General features: G+C 43.0%; 1 protein-coding gene across 3 annotated transcripts in view; it reads left to right on the top strand.

Moving 5' to 3' along the window:
• The window catches only part of Prkn (parkin RBR E3 ubiquitin protein ligase), a 1,168,744-nt gene that overhangs the window by 546,116 nt on the left and 603,717 nt on the right, over positions 1–18,911 (top strand). For all 3 annotated transcript variants that reach the window (XM_021221288.1, XM_029533198.1, XM_021221289.1), the window contains exon 5: positions 7,302–7,385. In XM_021221288.1, the coding sequence (XP_021076947.1) occupies positions 7,302–7,385 (84 nt within the window). The remainder of the gene's footprint in view (positions 1–7,301; positions 7,386–18,911) is intronic.

Here is an 18,911-nt window from a genome sequence, read left to right as displayed (position 1 = left end):
AGGAACTCCACATAAAACCAAAGACTCTGAAACTTATAGAGGAGAAAGCAAGCCATTCTTCTAAGCTCAGTTCAAGATGTAATTCTTCCACAAGTTTAGGTCAACTGCCACTACTATGTGTCCTCAAGACTAGATGTAGCAGTTATCTGTTGAACCATGTTTATTCTCTTGAAGATGAAAGCTTTGTTTCTTGGTTTTAAAAGTTACTTTACGATGAGACATCATTACAATGTGAATATATTTTGTAATAAGAATACAGGGTCAAATATTCCATGTGGTAAAGCAAGAGCTTGGTTCTGAAGATGGTCAAGTCAATGGAGAAGATGCAGGCCCTTTCATGAAGACAAAAAACTTTGATACAATAGTCAAGATGAGTTTCCAGGACTGAGTAGGAGAGCCAAATTGGTTCCTAAGTATATTCACAAACTGGGTACAGGACCAGGGTTTCTTTGAGAAAGTGATCTGAAGTCTGATCTGAAGTCATGCTAATGTGTACACAGATCGTCAGGCTGAGGCTCCGAGCTCTCAAAAATAGTGGCTCATTTCAGGGAAGCAAGGTCAACTTGGGGCGTGTGGACACACTGTGTAAACAACACAGCTCTATATGATCACAAGGTTATACCCAACCATTACTTTTCTCATAATCATTCTTCTTCTAGAGGTTAGCTAGAACTTGTCTAATCATCTTGCTTCCTCTAGCTCCTTTGTACACTAAAATGTATAAATATTTTCAAATGGGGGACTTTTAAATTATTAATATAGCATTAAAATAATTTATGAAACATATCAACAAGGACTGGACTACTAATCTTAATATCATAATCATTATTTCTTCCGAGTAATGTTCGCTTTAAGTAATTAGTAGCAGGAAGTGGAAACTAAGAGTTATGAATCTCTTTATGTAGACTGCAGTGTTCTCTTTTTCTGTAGAGTCAACTCTACAGATGTCAGTAGCTCAGCATTTAGAGACAAAGGTCAAATGTCCCTCTTCTAAGAATCACAGGATATAAAGTGAGGTTTTAAAAGAATATGCCCTTTTATTTAAATAAAGCATGTCTCTGTGTGTTGTTATAAAATGTGTGGGTTTTTTTTTTTTCTTTTTAGAAGTTTGACTTACAAGAACAAATAGGAACTCATTGCTGGCTCCATCCAGCATTTATGTTCTAATATCTCTTAAGTTATGAAAGAACAATTCCAGGAGATAGTTGAATTATTCACATGTTTGAACTGGCAAGTGTGCCCATGACAAAGTCACACCTGAGCCCTTGGCCCCAGGTCACAGATGGAATTATTCTTTCCTTGATTTCCCAAAATGTCTTTCTCCTCATCACATAGGGTGGGGCATTGGTGTATTCAGATATGACATAGCACTGGTGTTTTCAAAGATGACCCCAGCAACATCTCCCAGCCTGCCATCCGTGTAACTCCTCTTGCGTATGTAGAGGACCTATGGCTTCTCTCTAAGCAAGGGAGAAGCATCTGTGTGTCCTTCACTGCTGGCTGTGACGGTCCATGACCACATAACAGGATACTGCATTGCAGGAGACTGGGCAGCCAGTCTTTGCATTTGATGAAGGAGCCTCACCTAGGTGAGGGTCTTAGCAAATCCAAGGACTGTGGAAAACTTCCAGCCAATAGGCAACACATAACTGATACCCTTGAAGTACAGGTCACAGGTAAATTAATTCTGTCAACACCACATTGTGCCCATGCATATTTTGATGGATATTGGGAGAGGTGTTCAAGTTTAGGCCCACTATGAATATTAAGTATATTCACATTTAACTCTTTGTGTACACATGTTTTTATTATAGTTAAATAGGAAGCTAGTGGTTGAGTCCCATTTGAGCTATATGTAATACATATAACAATGATTTTAGGTCACATTCTCACCCTTCATGTGCACACGTGTTTGCATCCCTGTGTGTGTGTACAGTTTTGTATGTGTGTGCATACATGTATGTGTAGCTATGTATATGCATACATGCATGTGTGTGTTCAGTTATAGTTGCTTTATATCTTGCCTATATTTGATACAGGCATATAAAATATTATATATTTGAATGAGTTTCCTTATTTCATTTGAACCAACTTTTATAGTATTCCATGGAATTTATACATACAAAAAATTGGATAAGCCAGGTGGTGGTGGCGCATGCCTTTAATTCCAGTACTTGGGAGGCAGAGGCGGGCCAATTTCTGAGTTCGAGGCCAGCCTGGTCTGCAAAGTGAGTTCCAGGACAGCCAGGGCTATACAGAGAAACCCTGTCTCGAAAAAACAAAAACAAAAACAAAAGGAAAGAAAAAATTGGATAGTGTGTGTGTGTATGTGTGCATGTATATCTTTACATATATAAACATAATCTATTCATATATATAGTAATATATATATATATATATATATATACATATATTCAATAAATATTTGGTACATTTAATGCTATTTTGGTTCCCAGAATTTTTTCTTCACCCCACCCCCTTTCCACTTGTCATTATGGTTACTAACCTTTGCTGTAACCAAAGCCTCATACTTTGTTTGAAGCAGAGCAGCATTAAATTTCCTGGAGGAAGATGGACCCACAGAACAGCACTGGGTGACAGATGGAGGCCTGTGTTTTATTAGAGTTCCATGCCATCCACTACAGCTAGTGTCCTGATCCCCAGGAATGGTGGCGCCTAGGGAAATGGAGACACGGGAAGAATTTAAAAATATGCAGTGGAGGTCAGTCAGTCCCCTTGGAATTAGCCTCTCAGGGCTCAGTCATTGCTAAAACAAACAAACAAATGCATACATTAACAAGTAAATCTTCTCAGGCAGTTCTATTTTGAAAGCTAAGAAATAATACAACAGATGCCATTTTTGGAAAGTCAGCAGGTACCAAGGCTGCGTGGAAGGCATCGTCTGATGCCCACAAGCCTGCCGCTCTGCTTGAAGGTGGTGCTCACCTCCTCACTTCTCAGATGTGAGGAGTTAAGCTTGGAGTGGGTCAGTGGCCTCAGGCCAGGCGTGTGGCTAGCAGCAGTGAGCAGCATCAAGCAGCAGCAGACCTCTAGACCTTTCAGCATGCTGTCTTCTCATCGTAAATGGAGACACAGGGATAAAGGAAGGACCCACCCAGCGTGGCTGTTGTAAAGATGGCCTCACTGTTCTGCAACCATGTTCAAATATCAAGTTTATTTCAGTCCCTCCAGTTTCATTGTACTTTAAATTACATCTAATTACTTTTTAAATGCAGCACATGTGACAGTACTTGTGACAGACATATGAGATGCCTGGTACACGTACAGTTAAATAAAATTACCCTGCCAGTAACATGCAGGGCCATGTGCAGCGGGACCTCATAGCACCATTTCAGAGAGTGGCACTGGTAATTTATTTTAAGCAGTGATATAGGTGCCTCACAAGAAGGAGCACACTACAGTGCTCCTTTAGGTCACTCAGGAAGGGCTAGCTGGATCTTCATCCAGATGATATTTGAATATAAAACAGGCAGCTAAATGCTTCTGTTTTCCCCTTGGTTGGGCACTGAAAAACCTAGTCAAGATGAGTTTTGGATTAGTTCTGTAACTTTTAGAAATAACTTGAAAAGTTCACACTTTGTGGATTTTTTTTACTTGGGATCATTTTTTTTTTTTCCTGATGTGCCCCACAGATGTGTTTTGTCAGGGCTACTGAGATAACATGTCTGTCCCATGCTTGCCACACAATCACGAGGACCTAAGCTTTTCCTCCAGACACCATGGAAAACAGAGGCACAGTGGCCCACTGATAGCCCCGGCATCTGAGGGGAGATGGAGATGCTGGAATCCCTTAAGCTCAATGGTGAGTCTGACCAAACTGGTGAGACGCAGACCAATAAGAGACCACATCCCACAAAATCAGGGCTGATGGCTCCCGAAGAACATGGGAAGTTGACTCTGGCTTCTACACGCATGTACATGCACGTGCACAAGAGTCTGTACAGACATACAAAGGAACATTAAAGCAGAAATGTTTAACATTCCACTTCATGCTTTTCTGTGGGGTTGGTACAGCTCAGGGCAACTCCTTGACTGTGGCCTCTCGTTACTGTTTCCACAAGCTGATGAACCACTGCTCTCAATCGCTGCCTCTCCATGCTCAGGTGAACAGCTTAATCTTTCAATTGATATTCTTCTCCCTTGATATCTGGATCACGGCCAGTCATGCCAATGCATAAGCTTGTGTGATACCAAAATATATGCCACCATATAGAATTGGAGAAATACTTTTTGTTATAATCGTATAGAGTATCTTTAACTGTCGAGACATTCAGATGGCTTTTCCCATGAAGGCTATGACAGTAAACATGGGCTTTGTAGGCCACAGAGTCTGGTTATGAGAACATATGTACCCACCTAAGGCCATGTGCCAGTGAACATGCCATGTGCTTGTAGGTGTGAACACTACCATTTGAATGTTACATGATTTCCAAGTCACATTCAAGAGTACATTCTTTATTGTGGTTTTCAGTAATTAAAGAATGTGAAGACATTTCCCAGACCATAAACAGTCACTGGTCTGATTGGGCCCAGAGGCTCCTGGTTTGTTCATTTCTGCTGTGGTGTGACCAGTGACCCTCCCTCCCCCACCCCCAATGGCTGGAGAAGATTGTTCTGGTGACTAATTGTTTAACATTGTGTCCTGATGCTTGTAAAGATGCAGAGACTCGCCAGAAGGACCCACAGGAATGGGCAATGCTGAGATTCATTGCAGCAAAATGGCATGAAGCAAAAATTGACGTACAGATAGACACAATGGGAGAGGGCAGAGCCCCAGTGGGAGCCAGTAGGAGCTGGTCATGCAGATATTCTTGCCTAGAGCTTAGCAGAATTCTAGACTGCCCGAGGGGAGGGAGGTACTGGACATGAGTCACATCCATTGTCTAAGCAGCTCTGTAAATCACCCACATCATTGATGCTACTTCTCAAAAACTTCAAATTCCCAAATACCAGCCAAGAGCCCACACTGAAGTAGGCCTCCCTTACAACCATAGGCCAGGGCTTGCTTTCTGCACTTTTTCTGGGCTTAGCAGTGACTTGTAGACTAGTTATCTGAAGGTTCAAATTCCAGCTGCTATGGAATGACAGTTTCTTTCAAGTGAAGCTTAGACTCCTCTAAGTCCTCTGGTTTTTTTCCCTAACATTGTGTGTGTGAGAGGTGTGTGTGTGTGCACATATCTGTGTGCTTACATACATATTGGGCATGTATTGTCTGTGTGCTGTGGTGTGCGTATGTAATACATGTGTGTGTGTGTATGTGTGCCTATATTTGTGTCTGTATGATGTGGGTGCACATATGTATGTTCATGGTGAAGAAAGGCCAAGCGTGTACAGACTCCAGGCAGAGACTCTGGCCTATGTACCTTCACATATCCACTAGTTCTGCTGGAGACGTTTTTGAGCTCCTCAGGCTAATTCCTGGCACGGAAATGGTCCTCAGGCTGGCCCATGGTGACTGATTTACTTCCCGCAGTGTAAATGATAACTCTGCATCCATTGCTCCTTTGTCCAAATGTTCCCCCACCTGGCTCCAGGCCACTGGCTGTCAGACCACCTGTGCCCAGAAGCTCTGCCAATCCTTAGCTGTCTCTCCGCCGTCCTTCCTGTCATACTTATGGAAGCACTGGCCACCCCCTGGCTGTCTCTCAGAGTCACGTTGTGAGCTGTCCCCTCTGCCTTCTGCTGTCGTCTGTAAACCGTCATCTCCATGAACTCTCTCTCCATCTCTGGGGTCCTCAACATACTTTTTCCCATTCCTCCATTGGATCAATGTAATTAGAGGTTAGACATATGCTCTGAGCCTCGAAGGGATTACTGAGACTTTAGGATACTGTGTTGATTTTTGTTTTGAAGCAACTAAGCTGGCAACTTTCTCAATATATTTGAGGGTCTTCTGTTTATGAAAGTCCGTGGCTACAGGATGCCTCTGCCCCCTCTCCTATTCCCTTTCCCCATTATTATTTCAGCTCTTGGTCCCCCTTTGGCCCTATAGATGTATCCCCTGCTGGCTCCTGAGTATTTCCAGAGACATGGGATCATCATCTCAGCGTCTACTGTCTCAGCCTCGCTAGTCATGTGTGTCAATGCAGATCGAGAGTTTAAGCTGATATCAAGTGATGCTTCCGAAGAGACCGTGCACATGCACATGTGTGTGTGTGTGTGTGTTCATGTGTGTGTGTTTATGTGCATGTGTACATACATGTGGCCCCAGAGCAGCAGGGAGAGGAAGTACCCAAGTATGCATTCAACACTGCCCCCTTTCCATGTAAATCTCATGTATATTCTCATTCAAATTTTTAAATATTTAAAATTGCAGTAAACTCAGAAAAATTATTTCATTAAAATAAGGACACTGCTGCCTGTCAGTAGTGAGGAGAACATGACCTGGAGAGATGGTGTGAGTTGTTTCTCCCTCATTGTTTCCTTATAGAACCTTTAACAGCTGCAGTGCTACTCTAACATAAATTTGAGAGTAAGAACCAGGAGTTAATGTTACTGCATGCTCTTCTATGTAGTGCTACATAGCTGCACAGCGCTCCAGTGATCCAGGTGGCTTCCCATTGGTTAGTGCCATTTTCAAAACATCTGCAAATAAAATATATCATGCTCTTTCTTCTCTGAATGCTTTGGGCCTGGATCGACTTGTTGAAACCCAAACAGTAGTAGAACAAGCAAAGACTTTTCATCCAATAGAAGGACCTGTTACTCAAAAGTTTGTTTCTTGATTACTAGAATAGTGTGGTCCAATGCCCAATGCCACTCTCTGCACAGGGATACTGTATATAGACCAGGTCTTCTCTAGAATCCACATGCAGTGAAGGAACAGACCCCCACCTCTGCAACTGGCATGCCACTTGTGGGGTCTTAACAGCTGCTGTAAAGTGGGTAGACCAGCTGGAGAGTATTGTCACAACTATGGGATGGCCTTCCAGACAGCAAGGTTTAAACAGGGTCCCCAAGGAGTCAAAGGAATGGCAACTGGACCTGTTTGAGCCAAATACCAAATAAAGTCCTATGAATTTATGGGGTCACTCATGACCTAACATCCCACAAGAATGCCTGGGGAAAGCCCCCACTGTGTGTGTTAGCCCCACTCTCAAGATCGCTGGAGTCCTTGTTATTTCATTATCTCCCATGATTCCAATGGGAAGGCATCAAGATTCTCCACAATCAATCAGTCAATCAATCAATGTGTTTCCATTTCTATTGTACACAAGGAAATGATGGATGGTTTTCATTTGTTTATGTTTTGGTTTTGTTTTTTTTTTTTTTTCCCAAAGGGCCCATCTTGCTGGGATGATGTCTTAATTCCAAACCGGATGAGTGGTGAGTGCCAGTCTCCAGACTGCCCTGGAACCAGAGCTGTAAGTGTCTCACTAAATTAATTATTTATGAATTTAGAATACAACCCCCTTCTCGGTGCCGATGTTAGAATAGAGGCCAAGAGTATTAGCTGACTTTCTCCTCTCTAGTCATGGATCCTATCAGAAGTGGAGTCACATCCAGACATGATAACCAATTCACCAAAACTCTCCCCGTGTTCATGCCTCCAGCCTTACTTCCCGAGGAGCAGCTGCTCTGGCGATGAAGAAAGGCATCTGAGAGAGGCTGGGAGTGGGAGAGCTGCTCTTCCTCAGGGATGAGCACAACAGTCAGTTGTTCAGCCATGAAAACATACATACAAGTGACATCATAAGGATATATTAGGAGGATAGATAGATAGATAGATAGATAGATAGATAGATAGATAGACAGATGTATACATGCAATAATAATTAGTGGGAAAGAGTCCATTGATTCAAAGGAGACTGGGGCTAGTCTATGGGAGGGTTTGAAGGGAAGAATGGGAAGGGGAAAATGTTATTATAATCTCAAAAAGCAAATGAAACCATTTTTCTTCCACTCTCAAATCATTACAACCAATAGAGGTTTCTGTGACCTGAGAAAGTACAGGAGGTGTGTGGAGATGGATCAGTTGATGAAGTGCTCGACAGGAAGGCAAGGAGACCTGGCTTCAATCTCAGGCTCCCACATAATAGGCCAGGCACCATGGCCGGTGTCTGAGTTCAATTCCAGACACTTGTAATAGGCTGAGCACCATGGCACGTGTCCATAAGGCAGCATTGTGGAGGCAAATGCAGGCAGACAGTCTAGCTGAACCAGTGGTCTTCAGGTTTAATGAAGCCATATTTCACAAGCTGAGGTAGAGAGTAATTTGCGAGTGATGTACAGGTCACTCTGGTTTCCACATGCATACATTCACATGTAGCTATTCTCATCCATGCCCACATACATTAACACGTGTACATACACACACACACACACACACACACACACCCCACTCAGGGTGAGAGCTCTGTTCCTAAGGCTGCCCTCACTTTAGATGCCATTTTCAAGCCCCACATTTCTCCTGAGATTCATGACCAACTAGGTACAAACTGAGGTATCCGAAGCCTCTCTCTCTGGGTTAGACTGCACAGAGAAGCCCTTCCTTACCTAGTTGCTATGAAGAACACCACAGAGGAGACAAATAGAGAGATGCACTGGGTAAGAAAGGAGGAATGGGGGCAGAGCTTCTCCACTCCCTAACCTCACCATCTAGGGCTATACAGAAACAGTCTTCTCTAAACACCATCCTTGGTGGTTTTCAGAGTCTTCACCTACACACACACACACACACACACACACACACACACGCACACGTGCGCGCACAGGATGAGGGTCACGGTTGCTTAAACCATTGGCCATTGGTCATTAACTTAACTCAGTCCCTCCCCTCACCTGGAGCTAGGAGGGAGAGCCTGAACGTCGCTGGATTAAAATCCTCCTTCATTCTTTCTGTGGAAAAGTCCTGTCTTGAAGCTTCCCAGTGACACCAACCTCAAGCCAGCTTATTAACATGCAAACGATGCTTACCAGCTGAAACACCCCAAGGATTATGGGATCGACCTGCTAGGAAACAGGTGCAGACTCAAACATGTGTTTCAATAGTAACTGTGGAAACTTGTCTATGGAACAGCCCTACGGTGACGTTCACAGGTGATTAAGGAAAAGCCAACGAAGTTGCAGTTCTGAAGCTAGAAAAGAGAAATAAGACAGAATGCCAGCCTTGCTCCAGGCACCCGTAGTTCGTGTTTGCGTTCCACACCCGTCAAATATCCCTCTTAAGTAAGGTCCATCTCTTTCTCACCTTGCTGTTTTCTGACATGGTGGGAAGACTTAACATGGCTGACAGGCTTAAAAGACAACTTCAGAGAGAAGCCCTCCTCCACATGAAGCCTGTGCTTGTCAACAGGGGACAATCACACAGGACAGAGAATGGCAGCTCAGCCACAGAACCTGTCAGCTTCACACAGAGGAGGAGCTTCTCTCTAGAGAAGTCTTTTCAATGAGGTTTATTGTTGTTTATTGTGTATGCTATTTTAACATTTCTATATTGTGTACCTTTAATCTCAAACATCCTCAGGCCAGCCCTGCCCTTCCCCATGCACTCTGGGAGTCATAAACACGGACAGGTACCAAGCCAAAGGTCAAGAGTTAGTTCACAAGCCTTCCCAGCCAACTGGCGGCTCATATCTTCTCTAATGAACAAGATCTGTCAACTGTACCAGGTTCCGCGTTTGAGCTGCATCGTTAGACTGGCCTCCTCTCGCTAGTCTGCCAGGTGATCGCAAGGACTTGGGGAGAAAAGGGTGCAGCAGGCAGGCAAGCATTCTCCATCACACAGGGGCTGAGGACCACAGACAGGCTCTATATGGATTCCCAAAGAAAGAAATCTTAAGAAAAATAGTGGCTTCCATGTCAATCACAGAGGTCAAATTACAGTGCATCCTTGTGAGTTTGCCAGTAGTGTGAAATTAAAGTGTATTGTTTCATAGACAGAATTCTTAAGTATAATTTATGCATGGGTATGAATATGAGTAATTATGTTATAAATACATATAGATATGATTATGCCTAATTGTGATATTATAGTATACACACTGTGTGTGTTTTTATATATGCATTATATATATATTAAATAGATAGAAAGATAGAATAGATATGATCAACAGGAAGAAGGAATAATAAACAGATAAATGGAAGGATGATTGATATATATGTATAAAATGTTTATTTCTGTTATATATCTTGGATATCATATATTTAAAACTCAAAAGAGCAGAATTCTTAATCTATTTTTAATATTTATACATGCACATATAGTCTAACTAGACCATTCTCAACTAGACATATTTATCCTTAGCTCTTGAGAGAACAAACACGGGCTGGGGAGCCAGCTCAGTTGTAAAATGCTCACGCTATCAGCAGAAGGGCCTGAGCTTGGTCCCTAGTATGTACATTTTTAAAAAGCTACACACAGTAATGCCTGTCTGTGCTGGCAAGCTAGAGAACATCTCTGAGGCTCTCTGACTGGCTAGCAGCTTACATGGCGAGCTCTAGATTCAGAGAGAAACCACATCATAAAGCACAGCATCTGAGGAAGGACCCTGGAAGTTGTCCTCTGAACCCACGTGCACACACTCGAAGAAAAGAGCATAGAAAAGTACCGAGTTTACCCTAACTTGCTTTAGATAGAAGCTGGTTCAGGTGCATAATAATAACTTTTATTTTAAGAAGGAACATAGCATTCATTCTGAAATGCACCTTACCCTTTCCTAAACAACTATCTCACAGGGCATGTCCTTGAGATTAAAGGAGACATAATCCATCAGAAGTTTCTGCACTAGAGAAATTTATTCAACTTTAGATATGGCAGAAGACTTCAAATTTGCTACCCAAACTTTCTTGTACATTTTGTGTATTCAATAGCTTTAAGGCCTGAGACGGTGACCATTCTGTGTATGTCTGTTCTGTGTGTTGGAGAACATGTATGTATCTCACTTGCACATACATAGGCTAAGGAGAACCCAGAGGTCCTGATGTCATACCATTCTGGGTGCATTCCAAGCCTCCTGAATACATGAAGCCCCCCATCATTTCCCTACCAACCCCCCTGGCCTCAGTGGTATGTCTGCATTTCTCAGGCAGCTGGAAGGATTTCCATTCATGGCTGTTGGCTGGATTTCAGGGTAAGAAAATGGGCATTCTTTCAGGTGAAATGAATGATCTGGAAAAACAACAAACGAGCCAGGTCTTTATTGATATACATGTATGTATTTATCCACAACTGATAGGAAAGAGGCCGTGAATTTGAAAGAAAGCAAGGAGGATTTGGAGGGAGGGAAGGAAAGGGACATGATTCAATTACAATCTCAAAAACAAAAGAAGGAATTAAAAAGATTCTTTGAATGATGTTAATTTCACTACTCAGTAACCAATAATATACATCAACTTTATATTTATAAAAAGTAAGAGTTACTTGAAATCATGTGTAAAATTACACAGTTTTGTTTTGACCATGTGATTTTCAATAGGAGGTAAATTGTTTTAGGTCACGCATTTGTTTTTTTCTTATCAAAAAGCTGAGGGGCTCTAAAAATACTTATGAGATTTATTTCATATGACATTTGATACGTAGAGCTATCCCCTGACTATATAATCAATAATTGATAAACTTGGTACGAGAACTAGAGAGCTTTTATCCCTCCACCGCTGGGCTCAGTATATGTCACCTGGAGTGCTGGTTTGAGGAAAAGTTAATATTCCAGTCAGTGTCTCGGATTTCATCCTTGCAGAAAAGGCTACCACAAAATGCAGATGAAGTGAGAGGTCCCTAGCACTGAACAATTTTGATTTATAAGCCACGTGTATATTTCCTTTCCAAAAGCACCTTCGTGATACTTCAGTTGGGTCACATTGGCATGCTCTAAGGAATCTGAGACACATTGTTTCTCTCAGACCTCGTTAGAACCTTACGGGAGGAGACAGGGAATGCATCTTGTTACTTTCTGAGTATCTAATTATAATGGAAAGTTAGGTATTTGTTTTGTTTGTGGAGGAAAGGTGCAGGTTTCCCAGCGGTCCCTGAGTTTGCCCCAAATTGCTGTCTGAATTTGTGCAACACATGAGCCGTGTCCTCTATGTTCTTGTGTTGCTCCCAGTATCTGCACTGTGACCGGACCCCATTGACACAAACATATGCTCACACAACATCAGCCTGAGCATCTTCCCATGGCCCCAGCACGGTCAGAGAGCAGCAGGTCACCTAGATTCGGCGGAGGCTGGCAGATGAAGTTGGAGGTAAATGAGGAATAGACGCATACGCTCCCTTTCCGTTCTGCCCTGTGGTCCCACAGAAGACAAATGTTCAGTCTGCCCTTATCCTGTTCTCCGCAGTCATATTTTCTCAATTCTAAATAAAATTGAATTGTGAAAGCTTTGAAGTCAAACTCAGATTATGATTGAACGGTGTCTGAGCCTGACGAAATGCTCTCTGTTGTCTGACATGCTATTTGGGTGACAAACTAGAAACCTCTAACAGCATTTTTCAAAAACCAATCAAGTATTCAGAGCCAAGGACAGCTTATTTCTAAACCAAGTTTTGAGTACTTGATAAGAAAAAGTTTCCTGGTTTTTTCCGAGTTGTTGAGCTATTTTTATCGATGGAACTGGATAAAATTTAGCAAAATAGAATAATCTTCAAATATTTGTTGACATATAAAAATTTATCAATCTAAGAAATACTATTTTAGTGTAATTTTATTCTCTGAGAATTTCATGCATACACACGATGTATTTTGATCCTCTTTAACCCCCAGTTGCCCCATTTAACTCAGAAGTGTCGTTTTTAAAGGTGCAAGAGAAACAGGGCTTTTTGTTGTTGTTATTGTTGTTGTTGTTTGGGGTCTTTTGTTATTGTTGCTGTTGTTGTTGTTATTGTTGTTTTGAACGTATGCTTTTGTGAGGGTCTGAGGCTTCCGCATCACACAATTCAGCTTTTCTTTCTCTGTGACATAGCCCATTATTTTCATCTGAGCTATTTTATAACATTATGGTACAGTAAAGCAACAAACATCTTCTCTATGGAATCATAAAGAGTCTTAACGTGAGAAAAATTCATCATTGGGAGATGAAGCAGCAGGGTTGCATTCCTATAGTTGAGCATCTCCATGTGCTGGCTCAATCTGCCCTTTCAGGGACAGAGCTCAGTGATTACACCCCATCTTAGCAATGTAAGGATCCATGCCATAATGTTCAAGCCTTAGAAAACAATCTGCCTTGTTCATTCGAGGAAGCACCTGCCCCATGTGAATCCCAAATTGCCTTTACTCTTGGTGTCTCGGCCAGGTACTTTACAACCTACTTTGGATACAATAGAAATACTGTGCCGTATTATTACAATAATGCTTGTCTTAGTTACAGTTTCTATTGTGATAAAAAAAAAAAAAAAAAAAAAAAGGATCTATTTCATCTTATAACTTGCAGGTCATACTCTGTTAGCATGAACCTATCATGGCATGAGCTCCTGGATGATGAACGTAGTTTGTCTATTATACTTTGAGGTCAACTAGAAAAAAAAAAAAAAAAAAAAAAAAAACAACAACCATGACCAAACATAATCTGGGGAGAAAAGAGTTTGTCGTCTTACGCATCCAGATAACAGCCCATCCGAGAGAAGTCAAGACAGGAACTCAAGGCCGGAACTAAAGCAGAGATGATGGAGGAGTGCTCTTACCCGCTCACTTCTTCAGGCTTGCTCAGGTGGTCTTCTTATATACCCCAAGACCACCTGCCCAAGGGCAGCACCACCCACACTGGGCTGCACCCTCCCATATCAATCATCAATCCAGAAAATGACGCGGACTTGCATACAGTCCCGTTTCACGGAGGCATTGGTTCCTTCCTCTCAGGTGACTCTACCTTGTGTCAAGTTGACATAAAACTGGCCAGCACAGTGTGGAAATGTCCCAGGATTTGTGTTTTTGTTTGTTTGTTTGTTTGTTTTTTATTCTCCATTAATTCCAGAAGCTTCTAATTTTCCCATTAAAGATTCCCAAACTAAACATGTCAGTAAGGGAATGTAATTACAGTTTGATCATACCTTAAACAAGAGCCTCAGACAACAAAGAATCAAAAAAAAAAAAAAAGAATTTATCATGATTAATCAGTGAAAGGCAGGCCTCTGAATCCGTGGGTTTTAGATCCAGGAAGGTATGTTTATCTACCAGAAGAGATGGCAGAGGTATGATAAAGTTTTCAAAATCATTGTAATTGAAATTCTGAGACCAGGAGACAAGCCAATCACATGTCCCTGTAATCAGCACTGAATACCTCAGATGGGGTGGCAGATTAGACCCAAATGAAAATATCAGGGATTCAGGAATGGGAGGTCGCTCAGATACACAGGAGGCTAATGCACTGAGAACAGGAGAAGGAGGGCGTGAGAATTATGGGGCAGGAGAGAGAAGCCTGATGCAGGGCTAGGGAACTGCTCTCTTGATCCTCCAGCCGGTAATTGATGTCTGGAGGAGACCCAAACTTCATCACACCTTGATGGTGGTCATTAAAGAACCTCTCTTACTTAGATCAAACTAGATCTCAGAAAGTTATCAGGGAATATTGCTAAATTTACTTTTAAAGATATATACTGATATCTTTATACTTAAGAACAGTTTTCTAAAATGAAGATTTCAAATAAAAAGTAAGATTATATGAATGACCAATTTGAATAGATTTCATGTGTTTGTGACCCACATGTGGGCAACATACTGACTTCTAATGGTTCTTGAGGTTCTTCAGTGCCTTTGAGCTCCCTAGAGTAGGTAATAACCATGTCCCCTGTCACTTACAGTTTTGGGGGAAAGAAACCCCAAAGTGATGAGGATAATTCGTAAACTCTGTGTCTTTCCATGGAAAGAAACATGGTTAATGCCCATTGCATGTTTGATTGCATCCGTTGCCACGCCCCTTCCAGGAGCCAAGACTGATCAGGGAGGAGCTTCTTCACAGACAGCCGTGCAGTCAAGACTGAGTGGGCCGGACTAAAGGTCTATTCTGTGCCAGGCAGGGGATGCAAGAGATTTCTCTCTCCCAGCTGAGAGAAATCTGACACACCCCAGGCATGGAGACGAATGACCGTCAGGCAGACCTACGTGTCGATGAGTGTGATGGACTTCTCCAAGAGGACAGGGCAGAGATCAGCACAGCAATGTAGCCTAAGCGCCAGGGAGGCACAGAAGAGTGTGTCTGGCATTCCGAGAAGAGAAATCCCTTAGCAGGCCATCCACGCACTTCCTAAGGGAGACCAAAGTAGAGGAGGAATAGGGCGTTTTCACTGTGATGGTGGGCCAGGATGGAGCATGCATCAGGTTCAAGGGCTGAGCCTAATAACGGGGTGGAAAGGTCAGGTTCATCCCGTGCACGGGTTTCAGTTGCCCGCTGTTGTCTGGTGGACAGTCAATACTCTGCGTTCTGCTGCAGCACTGCACAGTGCTGATGACCTGGGGTTTGTCAAGAAGATGAAAGGCATGGGGTGTACAGAGAATGAGACAAAAGGTACCTGCTGACATGCACCCAGGGTGGGAGAGAAGTCAGCCCACCCTGTGCTGTGCTGATCCTGTAGGACTGGTCAGTCAGAGATGGAGGGAGGAGTCTAGTCAATAGGAAGAAGTCTGGCTAAAGGTACAGAAGGACAGAGCCCTGGATGTGGCCGGGGAAATAGGCAGAGCTCCACTTGTCCTTGTGTGTGCTTCTGTCCCCTGCTGTTTAGTTTGGGGGCTTTTCTCTAGAGGATCTTTATGTGACGGAATATCAGTTAAAGTTCGGATAACTTGAAAGGCCAGCAGGCTGGAATAGTGACAGGGTGAGGAACTACCACGAGAGAAAGGGAAAAATCTGAAGACAATGAAAACGAAATTTTGTTTGTTTGGTTTTTGTTTTATGTTTCCTCCCACCTTGAATCCCTGGAGTACTGTGAATCAGGTAAATGAGCACTAAGGTCTGCCTCCCTTAAATCCGGAAGCATAACAAACAAATGAGATTTGGGTCTAGAGCTGATTATAAGTGCCACACTTTTCTTGTATTGATTGGGTCATTAAAAGCAGCCATATGGTTGTTTTCTGCGTTCACTGTTCACGTTTCTCCAGTGCGCTCCTCAGCGGGAGTCTGTTTAGTGGCTGATTGAAAATCTATCTTGATCTACAACTCTCTGTTATCTGCAGTGGCCAGAAGTGGCTGGCCCAGCGAGGACCCCCTCAGCCTTCCCCTGCAGCTGGCTTTTGTGTCTCTTGGTGGAGAGCACATGGCCCTGTCCTCTTCTCACCAGAGGCCACCAGGAGCCTGGAGACAAGAGACTGCTTCACTGAGGTAGCGGGGAGGTACTTATACAGTCTACCAGGCCTCAGCGATGGCTGAGCTGACTAACTCTAACAACTGCGTGCTGGCCAGCTGGAGCAACTGGCAGAGCACCTTCTCCTCTGTATCCCTGCCCTCAGAGCCTTGCTCATTTCTGGTTCTCCATGTTGGAAACAAAGATTGTATAGAATTTTTGGTAGCTCATTGAACAGCTGTGAAGCCCCAGCTTTTTTTTTTTTTTTAAAGTGAAAGTTCTTTAGATATTGTCAATTTGTCTTCATCTGAAGGTTTCCCTAGGTTACTGAGAAGCATCTGTGTCTCCTGGATCCCAGCACTGTCATTTTCCTAAGGTTATCTCGTTTGCTCCTCTCTTACCTGCCACCTTATAAAAGTGAACCATTTCTGTGATTCTACCGTTTCACTACAACTTACACAGATGCTCATAAAAATCCCCAAAGTCAATAAGTGACTTTATATTGTATATTTAAGGCTCATATCACTTAGCACAAGGTCCCTCTATGCAAACCTTTTCTGGGATCCTGTTTACAATGATTATAAATTAACACAAGGCAAGTATTCAAATTTGGACATTTTCTTGTTAAAACAATGGGAATGTTTTAAATGGCCTCCCTCCTGAGAAGAGCTACAGTTCAGCCATGCACTTTGGGTATGAAATGGTTCATTTGCATAGAAGCAGAGAGGAATGCCTTATGAGGTTAACTGTGTAGAAGCAATTATGCAGGCAACGCCCCTCCCTGAGAGCAGAGCCTTAAAAGCTCTCAGCACCGGAGGTCAGTCATGACTTCCTCCTGGGGCTGTAAAGCTCGCTGCTCAGCTGCACTTTGGGGTCCAAATGAACACTGTGGCCCAAGAGATCAGGGCACAGAAAGCTTAACTTAAAATACTGTGAAGTCATAGTGAGTACAGGTCGGGACATGATCACAGTGTTCATTTAACTTCCCAAGCACGGTGGGGGAGCATGACGTCACACCGAGAGCTGATTTGTCTGAATTTACCACATATTCTTGCCCAACTTTGGCCACAAGAGTACTTCACCAGCATCCTGTCCCAGTTGTTACAGGAGCCCCTCAAAAGACACCATGGAATGAAACCAAAAGCAATAATGGAACCACTTCAGAGTGGGAAAGCTGAGATTGGTTTAGGCAAAGGAAGGGTGAGAGAGACTCACAAGGCAGTGGAGGTAGGAACGGGGCTGAGGGGCTGAGAGGATGGTGCTTTCTATTGTGTGGTTAAACATGAGTGGAGGACAATAGCCAATGCTGACAGGGCTCACTAGGAGCCTGAGCAGGTATCCACAGGCCCGGGAGTGACAAAGCAGCTCAGCCTCTGGAGAGACAAGCCGATCCACCAGAGGCTTCATCTATGGAGGGTGACCCTGATTTCTGACCTTGTGATCTGGGGTCTAGGTCCACAGTGGCCATTCCCTTGTTCTCAAGCGTGGAATCTCCCCCTTGCATGTCCTTTCTAGTCTGCTTTTGATCCCCTGCTCCTTCATCACCACATCTCTCGGACAGCTCCCAACTTAATTGACTATTACTAAACCTAACCAGGTTACCCATCATGACACACTGGTTTTCAAATTTGCCTGAAGGATGTATGGATATGAGTGACACTGAAGAGACTCAGGTTGTATGTATAAATTTGTGTGTGTGTGTGTGTGTGTGTGTGTGTGTGTGTGTGTGTGTGTGTGTAACAGTAATAATTAAATAAGAAGCCATGAATTTGAGACTGAGTGGGGGAGGAACAGAGGGGGTAAATGATGTAAATAGAGTACCCATATATGAAATTCTCAAAAACAAGATTGGATTTTTAAAAGAAGCTTTCCCAGAGAGGCTGCATGGAGAGATAACCCAGTGGGGGAGATGACTAAGGGCCCTCCTGCCTCAGCCCTGCCATTAGAATCCTTCCAGGAACAGCTGCCATTTGTGTGTACAAATAAGGCTTCAGCAATTCCAATACCCACTTTTGAGCCTCCTTGGCTGTTTCTAAGTAGAGCAAAGATAAGCAGTTCCCACCAACCCCTACCGAAATTGCAAATTTGCTGTTAAATGATTTTTTTTTTAAGGGCTGAGGACAATAACCAACTTACGAAATCACCCTAGGTGCCCATCAGCAGATGAACAGATATAGAAAATGTGGTAGATATATACACGATGGAGTTTTAGTCAGCCATAAAGGAGAATGAAATTATGTTGTTTGCAAGGAAATGGATGGTACTGGAGGTCTATTAAACAAAATAAACCAGACACAGGAAGACAGATACCACAACTTCTTTCATTTGTGGAACTTAGGTTATATAGAGAGACACACAGCACATGTCTTTATGGAATGCATGTGAAGTATAATCAAGTGGAAGGAAGATGGGGGATGTTGGGTGGGGATAAAGATGAGAGATGATGAGGAGGGATGGGAAGGAGGGATGAGGAGGATGGAGGATGGTGAGTCAGTATGGTCTAATACATGATAAATGTAAATGCCTTTGCCTTTATAGAACCTGGTTCTCCGTGCAGGGAGAACACACCAATAAAAAGACCACAGGAACAGCATCGGGAGTATTTTCCCCACACGGACAGATGACTGTGGAGCCTTCTATAGCGCTCTGCGTGACACCCAATTATAAGGAGGATTATGCG

This window comes from Mus pahari, chromosome 21 (assembly GCF_900095145.1).
Source record: "Mus pahari chromosome 21, PAHARI_EIJ_v1.1, whole genome shotgun sequence".
Lineage (NCBI taxonomy): Eukaryota > Metazoa > Chordata > Mammalia > Rodentia > Muridae > Mus > Mus pahari.
Note: the sequence above shows the minus strand (reverse complement) of the source record. Positions and strands in the feature narration are given on the sequence as shown.